Source organism: Festucalex cinctus, chromosome 3 (assembly GCF_051991245.1).
Source record: "Festucalex cinctus isolate MCC-2025b chromosome 3, RoL_Fcin_1.0, whole genome shotgun sequence".
NCBI classification, from domain to species: Eukaryota; Metazoa; Chordata; class Actinopteri; order Syngnathiformes; family Syngnathidae; genus Festucalex; species Festucalex cinctus.
The window spans coordinates 24,031,729-24,048,232 of NC_135413.1; the positions used below are offsets into that span (position 1 = coordinate 24,031,729).

The 16,504-nt window shown below is 36.6% G+C and overlaps 2 protein-coding genes across 11 annotated transcripts in view; one reads left to right on the top strand and one right to left on the bottom strand.

Moving 5' to 3' along the window:
- tln2b (talin 2b) overlaps positions 1 to 16,504 on the top strand; it is a 122,023-nt gene that overhangs the window by 31,727 nt on the left and 73,792 nt on the right. For all 5 annotated transcript variants that reach the window (XM_077516879.1, XM_077516878.1, XM_077516881.1 and 2 more), the window contains exons 2-4: positions 14,400 to 14,570; positions 14,663 to 14,760; positions 14,897 to 15,026. In XM_077516879.1, coding sequence (XP_077373005.1) covers positions 14,435 to 14,570; positions 14,663 to 14,760; positions 14,897 to 15,026 — 364 coding nt within the window. In that variant the 5' untranslated portion in view covers positions 14,400 to 14,434. The remainder of the gene's footprint in view (positions 1 to 14,399; positions 14,571 to 14,662; positions 14,761 to 14,896; positions 15,027 to 16,504) is intronic.
- The window catches only part of c2cd4a (C2 calcium dependent domain containing 4A), a 49,966-nt gene that overhangs the window by 27,992 nt on the left and 5,470 nt on the right, over positions 1 to 16,504 (bottom strand). For 2 of the 6 annotated variants that reach the window (XM_077516885.1, XM_077516884.1), the window contains exon 2: positions 2,387 to 2,570. The exons of 3 other annotated variants lie outside the window; for them this stretch is intronic. The gene's annotated coding sequence lies outside the window, so the exon portion shown is untranslated. Of the gene's footprint in view, positions 1 to 2,386; positions 2,571 to 11,600; positions 11,628 to 16,504 lie in introns of all 6 variants that reach the window. One more of the 6 variants, XM_077516886.1, reaches the window with a different exon arrangement.

The following is a 16,504-nucleotide window of genomic DNA, read 5'->3' on the forward strand; positions in this document are numbered from 1 at the left end:
CCTGCCCGTGACATCATGTGTGCATTCTGTATAAGGGAAAATGCAAGCTAATTTTTTTTGCCACAGGTGGCGGTAGCGATTCTAAGTTACATTTTCTGCATTCAGTAGCTTTATCCATCCATCCATCCATCCAACCATCCATCCATCCATCCATTTTCTTGACCGCTTATTCCTCACAAGGGTCGCGGCGGGTGCTGGAGCCTATCTCAGCTGGCTTTGGGCAATAGGCGGGGGACACCCTGGACTGGTTGCCAGACAATCGCAGACGAACAACCATCCACGCACACAAGCACACCTAGGGACAATTCGGAGCGCCAAATTAACCTGCCATGCATGTCTTTGGAATGTGGGAGGAGACTGTAGTACCCGGAGAAGACCCACGCAGTCACGGGGAGAACATGCAAACTCTCATTGATCGTTTTGGTGTTAAACAATCATTTAGCCTTATGAGAAGAAACCAGTTTGGGGTCAAATGTTGCAGCTTATGTTGAGTCTGTATCCATGTGCATGAATGTTATTGGGCAAATCACAAAATGCTAATTGAATTTCCCGGCAGAACCTTCAACAAAGCAGTCAAACTGAAGTGACACGTTCACAGAGAGGTGTTTTCATTTTTCCGACATTCGCTATCAAAGCGGATCCAAATCAACCCCCTCAGATACTTTTTCTGCTCATCATATCTCTGTACTTTTTGACATGATGGGTGAAAGGCCCTCTGGATGTATTCAGGATTGCACACAGCACACAGATAAAGAGAACCCGAACGCTGTCAAGGTCTCCGACTGACTCTTAAAAGCTGCCACTTGCTGAAATATGTGAACAAGTGCTGCGCGAGCGTGCGCTCCGCATCCGCGCGGCCCGTGAAGCGGTCGCCGCCGCTGTCCTGCCTTATATGTCCAGGAAAAGGTGGGCACAGCGGCAGCCATAGCAACCGAGGGCCGAGCCGCTGATCTGGAAACAATGGGCCCGAAAAACATGGCCTCTCATTGAACCTCCTCACGTACAGCTAAGTGGCTTCACTCACCACTGACAGCGGATTTGATTAAGTTTGTGTTGGTTTTTATGCTCCACTCAGCTTACAGAAAATGTAAGCACAGTACAATGTATTAATCACAAAAAGGCATATTGCAAAACAAACACATACCGCTACACCTAAACTGATGCACTTCTGCTGACTTTTGCTACTTTTGTTTGCGGAAAAAAATACATTAAAAAAAGCAAGTGTGCGGATATAAATTGCTGATCGAGTCCCTCCAGCCTGTCGCGTTCCACTGCTCATAATACTTAAGTCAGCGTGCAAGTGGTTGTAGTTCAGTCACTTAAAGTGTAGTGAGGGGTAAAAGAAAGAGGGGGAGAGGCTCTTCGCCAGGGTGGCCGACGGGAGATTGGAGTCACCTGATTTACAGGTCGTGACTCTTCAGGCAGAATGTTCAGTTTGTGGGAGCCAGAAAGCCACATGGAAGCTCAGTCATCTGATATGGATGGTCTCTTATGAAGAGTTCGCTTTCGATTGGTTTGTGCTCGGAGACATGGTGAATTTGCATATTCCAGTGCCGTAGTATCTTTGGGTATTATTTATGCGTGGATGGTTTTTATTGGGCTGTTGATTTTCAGAGTAAAAGGTTGTGAGGTCTTTTATTGAGGCGCACATTTTGTTGGCAAAGGTCTTTTTCATTGAAGTTTGTTCTTCAAATCAATTGAGGCTAATAATTTTCCACATATTGTCTATGACAGTGGTGTCCAAACTACAGCCTGGGGGCCATTTGCGGCCAGCCATCTGTTTTTCAGCGGCCGCAAGACTAGCAAAAACTGGATGTTTATCAGCATTTTCTGACGAAATCTGTGGGTTTGTTTTATGAAATAAAAAAATCTAAATTAGTCAAAGAGCCACTCAGAATGTGGTCCGGGGCTGCAGTTGCCTATCCTTACTGTATAGCTTTAAAAATAATAATAATAACAGTTTCTCTTCAAAACACTGTCGTGAATAAAGAATTCAATTTTAGAAGTAAAAACAGTTTCTTCTACTTTCTGTGTCAAGGTCATGAATCTATTATATTCAGGATCATCAAGTCATTGTTTTAAAAAATGGTCAGCTTACTATTGCTCTTGTTTTGTTCTGAATGCGCTATATAAATGAAAATGACTTGACTTGACTTGACTTGAATGTGGAAATAGGATTCAGCTGCAGTTTAGTAAAGGGGCGGATCTACTCTCGTAGGATACAGGACCGACGGCGCGCCAAAATCTTTAAAAATACCAAACTATTTGCCATATTACATTTATTTTTTTACCAAATTAATTATCAGATTAATTACAAAATATATCAACAATATATAATTGCTTGCTTGATTTTGTGCGACCCTCAAATAAAAAAGTTTGGACTCACCTGGGTTATGATTAAATTGGATGGCATGAGTTGATCCATCCATCCATCCATCCATCCATCCATTTTCTTGACCGCTTATTCCTCACAAGGGTCGCAGGGGGTGCTGGAGCCTATCTCAGTTGGCTTTGGGCAGTAGGCGGGGTACACCCTGAACTGGTTGCCAGCCAATCGCAGATGAGTTGATCTTTTAAAGTGAAAAAGATGAGGATATAAAAATGGCAGAAAATTTTAGTTAATTGGATATTATATGCATGGGCCCCGTTTCAAATCTACAGCTTGGAAGTATTTAGTAGCATACATTCTTAAAAAAAATAAATAAATAAAAATCCCATACTAACACTCCCAGCATGGCAGGCAACCCGTCCACATTTCCATGACCATAATTAAATTGCATTATTTTTTCAATTTATAAAATCCCATTCAATTCTGCAGCAAAAAGGCTGAAAATTGCTCGTGAGCAAGAGTGACCGGGTCTGCCTTTTATTTCTTGCATTCATTACCATCAAGTATTCACAATCCTCTCTTGAAAGCCCTTAATCTTTCCATGCTCTGTCTGTACCATTTTAATTATTGCATATATGTATTGCCGGAAATTAATCACCCGGAAATTGCTTGTGTCTCACATCCAGCTTGAGTAACATGGCAGTGAAGTTTTTTTTTTTTAATTAGATGTTGCGGTCTGCTTTATGTAAATTGCATCTGCTTGTTCTTGCTTTGAGAAGTCCGACATTATTATGCTTCAGTGTGTCTGGTGTTTATTTAGCTAATTTTGATGCATGTACCATCTGCGATGATTGTATACCGTAAGGTACGAAGACCGCTAGGCCCAAATCTTATGCCGTAAAGCTTGATTCAGGTCATTCTTTCAAAATGTGATGAAGTAATAAGACTAATATTGTGGAAACATTGACAACCACCTACTGAGCAGCTAAGCCTATCATAGCACAAACTGAGAGACACAAAGCCATTGGAGGTTTTTGTTTTGTGTGATATTTGGAAAGGCACAAAGTGACATTTGTTAAAAAAAAAAAAAAAAAAAAAACGCTACCTAAAAGGATTTTCAATTAGTATCATGTCATGTAAATAATTTACGTGTGAATTGGAAATTTGCGATAATATGCTAATTAATAACATTTGGGGTTGGCGCTAATGTTAGCTTTAGCTTATCATGGCTGCATTTGCTTTGCAAGTGGTTAATAAAAGTGCAAGCTAACCAGCAATCGCGGTCTTGTTGTCACATGAGAATCACCGATTGTGATTATTCTTGACTTTATTACATTCAAATAAACTGTCACCACATCAAAGTAAGGGTAAGGAAATGTTTCAGTGGATGTGAGTAGGTCGACTCAAGGTTTAACAGTAGAAGCACTCGTGGATTTAAACGGGCTGTCTGACTGTTTATTGATATGTAACGATGTAACGATAACGGCAATATCGTGATATCGCGATGTTAAAATATCCACATTTATTGTCGTCATTATGTCATGGCATTAAAAGCAGCATTCCATTTGTGCAGTTCCAGCACCCTCTGGTGGTTAGTTTATTAATGCAGTTTAATTTGAATTAAGCATGTTTTGGCCACCTATGTTTAAGCTAATGCTAATGGCCAGATGTTTTTTTTTTTTTTTTTTTTTTTTAAAACAATATTCTTTTTTTATATTGCCAACCTCCCACAATATCATGATAACTGTCGTATCGTGTGGCTGATATCATGATATTAATCATGTCTGGATATTGTTTCATCTCTAATTGATTCTATTTGTAATTCAAGATTTGTGAGGAGTGGGGTTTGGTTTTGGACCATCACAGCGTTCAAAAGACGACAGCTGGGCGGAGCTTCAGTTCATCCTCGAGGAGCAGTCTCTATCTCCACCAATTTGAAAGCACATTTGTCAAAATCCCAGAATTAGAGCCGCTAGAAATTGAACCGTTGCGTGTCTCGTAAAACAGCTGGACCGCTTCAATAATAGCAATCTCTTTGTTGTGCGTGCCATTTATTATCGTATTTGATATCTATCTCGCTCGAAGATGTTAGGACTAGAATCAATACAAATGATTTTATCTGCTGTTCCATATTAGTCAATGCCACAAGAGAGAAACAGTCACATTCATTGTACTGACTGCGTTGTGAATCCTTTTGAAAGGCCGCTGCTTTGGGGATGCTCCACTTTACTGGATATTTTTAGTGTAAGACGAGCTGCACTCTCCTTCCCCATGACAAGGGCGACATTCATAATTTCTGACCGTATCTTCACCCTTTAAATTGAATTACAGCAGAGTGTGGAGGCCAGGAGCAAAGCAGTGGTACAGTCATAGCACCAGAAACAATTTGTATATGTTGCTGTAAAAAGATGTCATTATAATCCAGAATTTATTTAAGTGTCTGAATATACAGTAGAAGCTTGAACACGTCGTTCTGGAATGTTGGTTGTTCAGATTGTGCAACAATTTTTCCCATTGGAAAATGATGACATACTCATCACATTGTCCCTATTATAAACCTTTCGGGAATATTTTAAGAACATTTTAAATTGATTGGTTGGTCTAAGTGCCTGCCTTCCCGGGCACATATATGTTTCCATCATGTCAAGACTCGAGTGCATGACTTGTGCTCCTCATTTCAAGTCTGACAGTAGTTCAAACATGCTCGCAGATGTTTGACTTTTGAGGTTCTACTATGCGTCCAAAAAGTTTAAAGTGGAAGTCAAGCTTAAACATTTCTAAACAATAATGTTTTTCTGTGACCTCACGAGTCTGAAAACATGACATTCTGATTAATATTACATTTGTGGAATAAGAGTTATGCAGTAAAATCCAAACATTTTTATCCATCTCAGGGGGCGGCCATTTTGCAGTCGACTGAAGATGACATCACAGTTGCTCAGGGCTCAGGCAACGACCAATCACAGGTTGCCGGTTTATGTTCTAGATTTGGATCCCAAAACGCTTTATTCACATAACATCAAGAGGCATGGAACTAACTTGACCAGAAACGAGAAGGCGACAAGGAAAAAGAGCAGCAGGTGACCAGCTGGACAGAGGAATAATCCGACAAAAAACACATTTCTCAGACAGCTTATATAGACAGTGAATCGATCTGATTGGCTGTTGACTAGATAACGAGATTAAAGATTCCTGTCATCACATAGTTACATGCCGATAAAGATTCCTGACATCACATAGCTTCTGACATCACATAGGATATTACCAGTTGAAACTAGATGCCGATTACATCAGTTCAAAACAGACAGTTGACCTTATGGTCATGACCCAAACATAACCCTTGCATGACCCAAACTTAACCCTGGCATGACCCAGTCATGACAGTACAACCCCCCCAAAGGACGCCTCCTGGCGGAACCCTAGGTTTGAACATAACCCTTGCATGACCCTAGTCACGACAGTAAACATAACATAACCCTTACATGACCCTATGGTTTTCTGAAGCTGAGCTGTGATTGGTTGGTACTTGAGCCCTGAGCAACTGTGATGTCATTTTCAATCGACAGCAAGTGGCAAAATGGCCGTCTTCTGATATTGATAAAAACTGCTTGGATTTTCCTGCTTAACTCATATTCCACTTTAGACTAGTGGGGCTGCATACAACATATTTTTAGGGGGGTTGACTTCCTCTTTAAGTCTAATAGGAGCTTGTCACGAATGCCAATTTAAATTCTAATTCATATTTCTGTCCAATAATGACTTTTGCCTACTGTAGCAAGAGCTCATTAATTGACATTATGTACATAGTGGATGATGAATGACGGAGGCAAGAGCCTATGATTGAGTTGATTGTTTGCCCGTGTAATCAATAGGATTGTTTTTAAAAGCACAACCTGTTTCTGTGACATAACCTCTTAGCCAGATCCGTTTCCCATAGCAACTAAACACTCCAGATTCATTTCAATTTCGAGGGAAGAACACAATTTCCACAAAGATATATTTGCCAGCACTTGCTGCTCCGCATCGATCGCAGCAAAAACGAACAGTGATAATAATCCACGTTAATAATTGTGTACACTGCCGCATGCAAATGTTTCAACCTTTCATCAACGTGCCACAATAAACCCCTCCTGATTTTATTAATGTGCTAAAGACAAGTTGACAGAATAATGTCTCTGCGGACTCATGTGCTACTTACATAGATTAAGGCTGGAGCTGTTAAATACGTGCATAATGATTTGCTATTTATTTGCCGTAAATCAAGCATGCCTTGCGCTCGTAATTAAGATATATTTATGGGAGCTGATTAAAACACAAAGTGTTGCATACAATTATGGGACCCTTTCTAAAGTGCTAAAAAAAAAAAAAGATAACTCGTTAAATAGGTCATTAAAGTTAGAAACAGATCGGATCAAAATAACACACCTGACCTTGACATGACTCGCTAATGCAAACTATTCTTTACGTCAAGCAAAACAAGAACGATACATATCGCAAGCAAAAGCTTTTTCAGCAGTCATGTGACTCGCCAGCTGAGTGCCTTTTCCTGTAAAGACATCTCGGCCTCAGGGGAGGCACAGTCGGCGTGCAGGAAGCTGACCTTGCCTTCAATCGGACGGGGGATAAGAGGCCCTTGTTGGACTCCACGTCAGTCACGGTGCTCAAACAGAGTAGAAAAAGAAGGCTAGGAGCAGTTTACCCTATTAACATATTATCAGCAGATGTGAGACTGCTGTGCTCGCAACATTCTGGAGAATTGGAGTCATTTGATGTCATTGACAGACAGTAGAACATGCAAAAAAAGCATGTAAAACCCAAACTAGGGATGGGAGAATACTGATATCAATTATCGGAATCGGGCCAAGGTTTTGCAACAGAAAACAGATCAGAAACTACAAATTAGAATAATAGAAAATAACCATTAATTCCATGGAATTTTAAAGAAAAATTCTATATTGGGATAATTATCTGTCACTTTTTGGAGGGGTGTGAAATCTTATGTAGCAAAAGTACTAGTGGTATCAGTACTTTGGTATCGGTAACTACTCAAGAGTTGATTACTCATGCAGGTATCAGTCCAAAAAAAAAAAAGGAGTATCGAACGTCCCTAGCCGTAACTCGTGTCCAAGTTGGATTGGAATGAAACGCGAATGATTTTCCACTTGTAACCACACCTGCTTGTTAAAATTGCGCTTTAATCAATGTCAGTCATGCTTGTAAACGATCCCACCAGGGCCGCTTTTATACTCTCTGCAATCAGTGCTTAAGGAAAACATTTTATTCATTCATGCATCCATCCAAAGCACAAAGATGCTTATTTACTGCTCAATCAATACCGTGTCTCCTGTGATCTCTGGATGACCTTGAAAATCATGTAACAGTGTGGGGGTGGTACAGAAAACTACAACAGTACAGAATAAATACACCCACAGCGTTAGGTGCATTTTCAATTAAATCAAATGAGCAGAATTTTGCCCCTCACACAATATGAGAAATATCTTGTAGCGCCGTAATGTACTGAAAATGTAATAACACCTAAAAGTATAATAAAATTCATTATTATTATTTATTTATTATTCATTTATTTATTTGTTTAAATGTAATGTAATAATTTCACCAATAAAGTAATTTAAAAAACAGTATAATAGCATTATTAAATAACTTCCAACACTGACCTCAATTTAAATCAATCAAAATACACTTTAGGGTTGAAATGAACTCTGAAACATTTAACACCAAAATTTTAACATTCCAATTTTTGATGTGATTCATTTTTTTTTCTTTGACCTGCCTGAAATTTGAATACATTTTACATTATCAATACAAATGTTACTGCAATATCAATCAGGATTTTTGTTTATTACATTAGTGGTGAAATTATGACATTATTGAGTTTTGTGACATTTTTTTATCGAGTTAAGTGTATTAAAATATATATATACATATATATTCAGGTGTTATTACATTTTCAGGAAATTACTACATTTTACACGACACACCTAAAATAATTAAATAGTAAATAATTCAACTGTATACATTTACATAATACAATTGGAAGAAAAAAAAGATAATATTTTTAGGGAGGGGTGAGTATGATACCGGGTATCAGTATGGTTCGGTACCCCAGTAATCGTGGCCACTCTCTTGTGGCTGTTTTGCGATCAGGAGATAGAAATGACAAAAATAGAAAATTGCCATTAGTTTAATCTTATATAATATAATATATATATATACAGTATAATATTTTATTTTATTTATTTTTTTGCTGCATTTTTTTTGGAGGGGGAAATTTTATGTATCAAAAGCACTCGTGGTATCAGTGCTTGGTGAATACTTGTATCTTGTATGTATTTTTTTTTTACATACAATCTGAATGGTGTGAATCCTTGTCATTTGACTGGCATTCACACCAATATTTCTGGCATGCATTCATATTGTATGATTGCCTGAGTCTTGAGCATCCACACATTTAACACCTCTCTGACAGTGTCAATCAAAACCTGCTATTTATCTTTGTAAAAATAAATTTCTTCTGTAGCCATTGTAGCTCATTAATTTGTGTACGATTTAATGGCAAACTTTTCTTTTTTCGATGAGAGCTCAGTATTGTTCATTCGGCAGTCTTGCCGATTCAACATGTCATCATCATTGCTCTCTTTTTTTGTGTGTGTGTGGATGCATGCATGCGTGCGAGTTTGTGCTCACTCATTCACCTGAAACCCATTAAAAATCCCATACCCTTCACCTTAACCGGATACTTCAGAGTCTCGCCAGAGTCGTAAAGTTCAGAAGGTCAGGTGACCAGAGGAAAGATCAAAGGAAAGAACGATGAAACAAAGTAAATCCAGCACCAACCAGACACCACCTGCCACCCACAGGGTTACGAAACCAGAATCTTTCACCAACCACAGAAACCTCTGAATTCCAACAGATTAGGGAGATCTCAAGAGACCAGAGGAAAGACTAAAGAAAGGAAGGAAGTAAGGATAGATGAAGCAGAGAGCAACAGACACCAGCCTCCACTGATCCAGCGACCAGTGAGAGGGAGAAGAAAATTCTGTTTGAATTTCAGTAGATACTGAGAACCTCCATTATTGTTTTTAACTATTGCAATAACCAAGTAGAAATAACCAGTAATAATCCAATCTTATTATGTTTAATGAATTTTGCGATTTGTTGCGTAATGGATTGAAATCGGAGGGATAATTTTTTTACTTGATTACAATACAATAATTTTCAAAGGATACCTCCCACTTACCTTCCATCTTTCATATGCTGTAATCTTTTCATGTCAAGAGCTATACTGGCTTTCCGTATAATAAATATTCTATGATGAAATACAGTGTGTCGTTGAAGGACTGTTTTCCATCCATGCGCACACGATTCTGGCCATAACAAGCCAACAAGTCTCGGATAAAGAGCGAGCAAGGCCGAGACTAAGAAGAGGTTTAAATGTTCTGTGGAGCCACTTCCTTGTCTGTCGGGTGATTAACTGGTGGGGTAATCAGGCTTCGTGCTACTGCTGATATCACAGTCATTAGAGCTCTTCTCTCTCCAGATGGCTTCCGTGTTTCGCGTTCGGTCCTCAGCAAGGTGATCTTTGCTATTTTCGGAGACGTTAACGCAACAGCATTTTTGAAAATCTTTTTTTTTTTCAACTCCTAAAGCCACAAATGTCAAAGTCATTTTAGCTGGCTTTCATCATTGATGTTTTGATGACATCATTATCGCACCTGGAGTTTTTTATTTTTTTTATTTTTTTATTTTTTTTTAAACTTTGAATAGATTTGGACAATGTCAATGTCTCTGTGTGAGCTGTACCTTCCTACGTAAAAAAAAATAACCAATTAAATTTCAAACGCCAGAACAAGAAGTGGCACCGGCCCTGTATATTTTTGATACAACTAGGGATCTTTAATATCACTCTTTTCAGACTGATACCCCGATACAAGTATTCAACTCTTGAGTAGTCACTGAGCTATACCAAATACAGATACCACAAGTACATAAAATTCCTCCATAATACATTGACAGATAACTTTAAAGAAAGACCTGTATATCCCAAAATATCATTATGAATTTAATGTCAATTTTCTGTTGTTCTAATTTCTAGTCCCTGATTGTAAAATAGCCACATAAGGGCACCGATACCTTAAAATAAAGCTGGCATCATTATACCGATATCGGAACTCACCCATCAATAACAAAAACACAAAATTGTGCTTTTTTTGGCAATACCATGAGTTTTTTTTTTTTTTTTTTTTTTTATTGCCCCCCAATATCGTTATAAATCAGGTTTATATTGTGATATCGTATCTTGATGTTTGGATATCGTTACATCTCTACACTGTATATTAGTGATATAATACACGTAGTTATTTTTTTTTTTTAATGTTACTGTATGGAAATAATTTAACATTTGACATTTTTATTTATTATTATTATTATTATTATTTTTATTTTATATCTTCAAACTGGCATCCACAAAAATATGTGCAGACATCAATGATGATTGAAGTGGATAAAACTTAAAATATTGGATATGAAATAAAAAAAATATATATATAAAATAATATAAACGAATAAATAAATAAATAAATGAACACAAATGTAAATTAAAAAAAAAAAAGCAACAACGTGGATTTTATCATAATTATTATGAAATTGTGGTCAGAATGTGAGTACTGTGAATGGATGTCAATAAGTGCCCTGCGGCTGACTGGCGACCAATCCAAGATGGACCCAAACCTTCCCACTGTCAGATGTGATCTGTGATCCGGCTGCAACCCACCAACGATAAGAAGCAGAAAATTGATGGATGAAAACTGCTACCCGTGCTTGAACGCGTACTTTGCTGTATTACAGTCTTTACAGCAGGATGCTGGTGGAAAATGTTCTCCCACTTGAGTTTGCTTAAGGATTCTAATTATCCTCCAAGGTTTCATCATGTGATTTCACGTGCTGGCAACATCATCCGCAAATGCCCCCACGGTGCAGTAAACATAAATGGATACCATCACAATTAACCTTAACAGTAAAGACAGCTCTCATACGAATTTGTCTACTGTAGAGTATGTTTGACCATGAAGAGAATTTGTGCATTTTTGTGTGATAGTGTATGTAATCGCGGGTGCACGCCCATGTTGTGTTTTCATTGTGAGACGAATGCAGCTTCCCTGGCGGAGTATCTGCGGAAGCGCCGCATGCGACAAAAACTCTGTGGGGCCTCTTGGCAATCGTGTGAAAAGGCGAGCTCACGCGGCGCCATTACCTTCTCTTTCTTTGTGGTCGTCTTTTCCTGCTTTGAAATAAAGAAGTGGGTTTGTTGGCGAGGAACCGCGACAGAGGCACAGGCAGCCTCATTCACAACTTCATCTTTGTGGAAAATTGACTTTCCAGATTTTCGACTCTGACTCGGAAAGGTTCCTTGATGAACTGTGGCTGAGATCATGTCAGGTTCATTTTTTTTCTTTTTGAAGATTATATAAACATGAAACATTTTTCATGATACCCAAACTATTTAATTGGTGACTTCCACAGTAATAACAAAACATGTCAGAGCACAACCAAAGTGATCAAAAACTTCGTAAATTTTTAATTTTCCTCCCCATATGTTGACTGCTAGGACTCATAACTAAACTTCACAACAATTTTCTGCTCAGTCATTTTGTAATTAATATTGTAAAGTATAGAGGACCAAAACTGCCAAAATTAAAAATAAATAAATGACTAAATAAATAAATAAATGACTAAAAGTGAAAATAAAAATGAATATAAAAAAATATCATTGGAAAATTCTATCCAAAAAAATAATATATAAATGGAAATAAATCTGTTTTTATTTTCACTTTTAGTCATTTATTTATTTATTTAGTCATTTATCTATTTATTTATTTATCTATTTATGTAGCCATTTATTTTTCTATTCATTTAGTTGTTTATTTATTAATTTAGTCATTTATTTATTTTGAATTTTGGCAGTTTTGGGCCATACTGCCAAGTTATTCAAATGAAGGGGCGGTCCTAAGCGTGTCTTGTCATTGCAAACTGCCTGTTATTGGTCAAGTGAGCAGCTCGACCAACAAGGAAGTCTTGCCGGCCCAAAACTGCAAAAAAAATTCAAAATAAATAAACGACTAAATAAATAAATAAATGACTAAAATCAATAAATGATTAAATAAATAAATAAAAGTGAAAATAAAAACTGATTTATTTCCATTTATATTTATTTTTTGGATATAATTTTCAAATAATAATAATTTTTTTTTATATTCATTTTTATTTTCACTATTAGTCATTCATTTTGTTTATTTTAGTCATTTATTTATTTGGAATTTTGGCAGTTTGGGTCCTCCACAGTAAAGTGCTTGTGATCTGGATAAGTATATTTATAATAACCAGTAATTTAGTGCATGGTTGAGCGAAGCTTAAGGTAAAGGTGGCCAAGGAGAAAAGGTCTTTTTTTTTTTCTCCCCTTATTTGCCCATATAAGTCTCTGAAGCCCTGAGCCGCTTGACCTGTGTTGCAGAATGTGACAAAACAGCCACTAATTTGTCTCGCTCGCGGGGTAGTGAGCAGGCTTGCAGCAAATAATGATGTGCTGCTGGTGGAGGAATGTCATTTTCTTTGTTTTTGTTCCGGTTATTCTTGCACATATTATAAAGGTTTTCCCTTATTTTCCCAGCTGAAAGTTTATCTGTAATGTTATGTACCTTGTTTTGGCTATTTGTACATGCGCATGGTGGGGTGAGGTGAATGGAGGTGCACAACACAAATTCAATTTTCCGGATAGAAATGACTGCAGGGGCATACCTGAAATGATTTATTGTTTCCCTCGGGGTGTTTATTCCTTCTCTGTTTCGCATTTTTAAATGTGCAATTAAATGTCATCTGGGCACACTTAAGAGAATAAACTTGGATATGTTTTGCATGACTTTCACAGTAAGGAAATGTACTCATCAATTTACTGTAATTTCAGATCTGTTGTTGTAAAAGCACAACTGTATAATGTAACTGCAACTTACTATACTGTAAGTTTGTCTAATTACATTTTTTTTTACAAAGCTTTTATCTCGACGGTTTTACCAAAAAGTATGACTTTCTTCACCTTGAAATTGACGTTTTAATTAACAGCATATTTGGATATCATGTCACACCTCAAACATAACCAAATATTATATTGTAAAAATACTGTGAAATCCTTACATTGTTTAATACAATTTATTGTATTAATACAATACATTGTTTAATAAAATGTTGCTATGATATTACAGACCTTGTTGTGATATAACAGGGTTTTTGATTGCAGGATTTTACTGTAAAAGAACAGTCAACTTGCTCTAAAACTCTAATAACGCTGTAGTTTATACAGGTGTTTATCATAATATTACAGGGGAATTTATAATCAAAGTTTTTCTAATTATGTTTTTTTTTCTCAAAAGCTTTAATCTCAATACTTTTACCAAAAAGTATAACTTTCTTCACCTTAAAATTTGACATATTTGGATTTCATGTCATAACTCAAACATGGGCAAAAGATAATTTCTCCCCTCATTCACTGATGATTCATATTTTTTCCAATCTAAGAATCCATCAGCTCTACAGAAAGGGTTGGGAAGCAGCTTTGTCGTTGATTTTTATTTCATTAATCACGCAAGAAACTTCAAAATATGATGCCTTTAAAAAGGGAAATACCGTCTTCAGGTTCAGTACCAAGTTTGGTTACATCATGTGACTCACCAGGGAATATTTGAATACAAATATTATACTGTAATAACACTGTCTAATGGTGTGAAATCCTTGCATTTTTACTGTGTTGCTGTGATTTTACTGACCTTGTTGTGATATAACAAGGTTTTTTGATTGGCGAATTTTACTGTAAACAGTTAAATGCTGTAAAATGCTCATCGTTTGTGGATTGGGATATTACAGGGAAATTAATTGCAACAAATTCATGTCAAATAATACTGCTATAATATTGTGAAATGCTGGTATTTTAGTTTCTTTTTACAGTGTAGTCCTCCATTGTAAAAGTGGAACTTATGATGACAGCCAATTTTCCACTTTTTAGGTGTGTAGGTCAGCGCGGCCATTATACCCTCCAAGATGGTGGCTTTGTCACTAAAGATCTGCGTGCGCCAATGCAACGTGGTCAAGACGATGCAATTTGAGCCGTCCACGCCTGTGTACGATGCCTGCAGGATCATCCGGGAACGCGTCCCAGAAGCCCAGTCCGGACAAGGTTAACTCACATACAACTGAGTGGATCCAAATTTAATTCATTTATTTGTATCTACATGGACGTTCATTGTTTCCCTTTGTGCCGTGCTCCAGCCTCCGATTATGGTCTTTTCCTGTCTGACGATGATCCCAGGAAAGGAATCTGGCTGGAGTCTGGGAGAACCCTGGATTACTACATGCTACGAAACGGAGTAAGATTAAGTAGTACAGCGTGAGGTGGAGAACTGTCACTGTTCATGTATCTGTTAATGTGCTTTACAATTTTACAGTGTGCCATGCCCGATATTCCTCTGCTGAGAAACATTTTTGCTCTTTTTATCCTGGCAGGATATTTTGGAGTATAAGAAGAAACAAAGACCGCAGAAGATCAAAATGCTCGACGGCGCGGTGAAGACCATCATGGTGGACGACTCCAAAACGGTCGGGGAGCTTCTTGTCACCATCTGCAGTCGAATAGGTGAGTGATTATCCTCCCCTGCTGCGGTTAATAAGAATCTTTTTCGACCCTCGTCCAACGCTTAATTTATTCATGATCTATTTTATTTTTAGTCCTATGCGTAGCAGTTAGCACATGGAGAGTGTTTTATCATGTGTTGTTCCGTCTGTTCTCGGACAGCAGCATTTGTTAAGTAGCAGAAGTGTTGTCGCTACACTGGAAAAAAGTCCTTATCGCCTCTTGTTTGGAAAATGGGTTCCATTTATCACATGGAGAAGATGAAGTGTTTCTCCTACGGCCTAGACAACTTTTCTTTCCTTTCTCTTGTCACGTTTAATTACAATGGCTTGCTATCACGTTCACAGAGGATTTGCCAAATAGCAATATTGGAAAATGTCTGTTTAGAGTTCAATGTCCTGTGTTAAAAAAAACTCAGACATGATGACATGGGAAAACAATTATAGATATAACGTGTGCACAAAATGCTGAATTTGAGGCCACAAAATTGGTAAAAAGGTGCATGTGAAATACTAGTGTGCAGGGCTGTGCAATTAATCGAAATTCAATTACAATTTCAATTATTACACTACACAATTACAAAATTAGCATAATCGTTAAATAAAAAAGATTATTAATAATATTTTTGAGTTGTTTAAATTTATACATTTACGCCTTTTTTTTTTATTTTAAAATAACTAATTTCATCAATTTTGTTTCATCCAAAAAGAACTTGCATAATTAGTGTTTCAAAGAATATTATTTGTCTTAATATTAAAAAAAAAAATAGTTTAAACATTTTCTTGTTTTGTATCAAAAAATAAATTATCGTACTGCACAGTGCACATGCTGCACTCCAACTTCAAATTTTTGCCAATATGAATAAATAAATTAATTAATTAATTAATGAATTAATTAATTAATAAATAATAATAATAATAATAATAATTATTATTATTATTATTATTATTATTATTATTATTATTATGTTTCATCCAAAAGGAACTTTTACATTTTTTTTTAAATTGGTCTTCATATTTTTAAATGCTTAAACATTTTCTTGTTTTGTACCAAAAAATAAATAATTCTTTTAATAATCGTGATTTCAATTATTGCCAAAATAATCGTGATTATTCTTTTTTTCCATAATTGAGCAGCTACTCGTGTGTGTTCCAGTGAGGCATGGGTTAATATTAGATTTGGATGGTATGCTAACCTTGAGCTAAAATGTCAATTTGAAATATTTGGAAAAACAAAAAGATGTTATTTATTTATTTATTTATTTATTTATTTATTTATTTATTTATCTATTTATTTATTTATTTTTACCAAGCGATTGAACACAATCTATTTTATTTTTAAGCAAAATGTAGAATATTTGGTACATTAACAAACATGTACCAAGTAAAGTTTAGTAAATAAATAAATGTTGACATTCTTTTTATGTGACAGTGTCAAGCTATTTTTAGAATAGACCACTACTACTACTACTACTACTCATA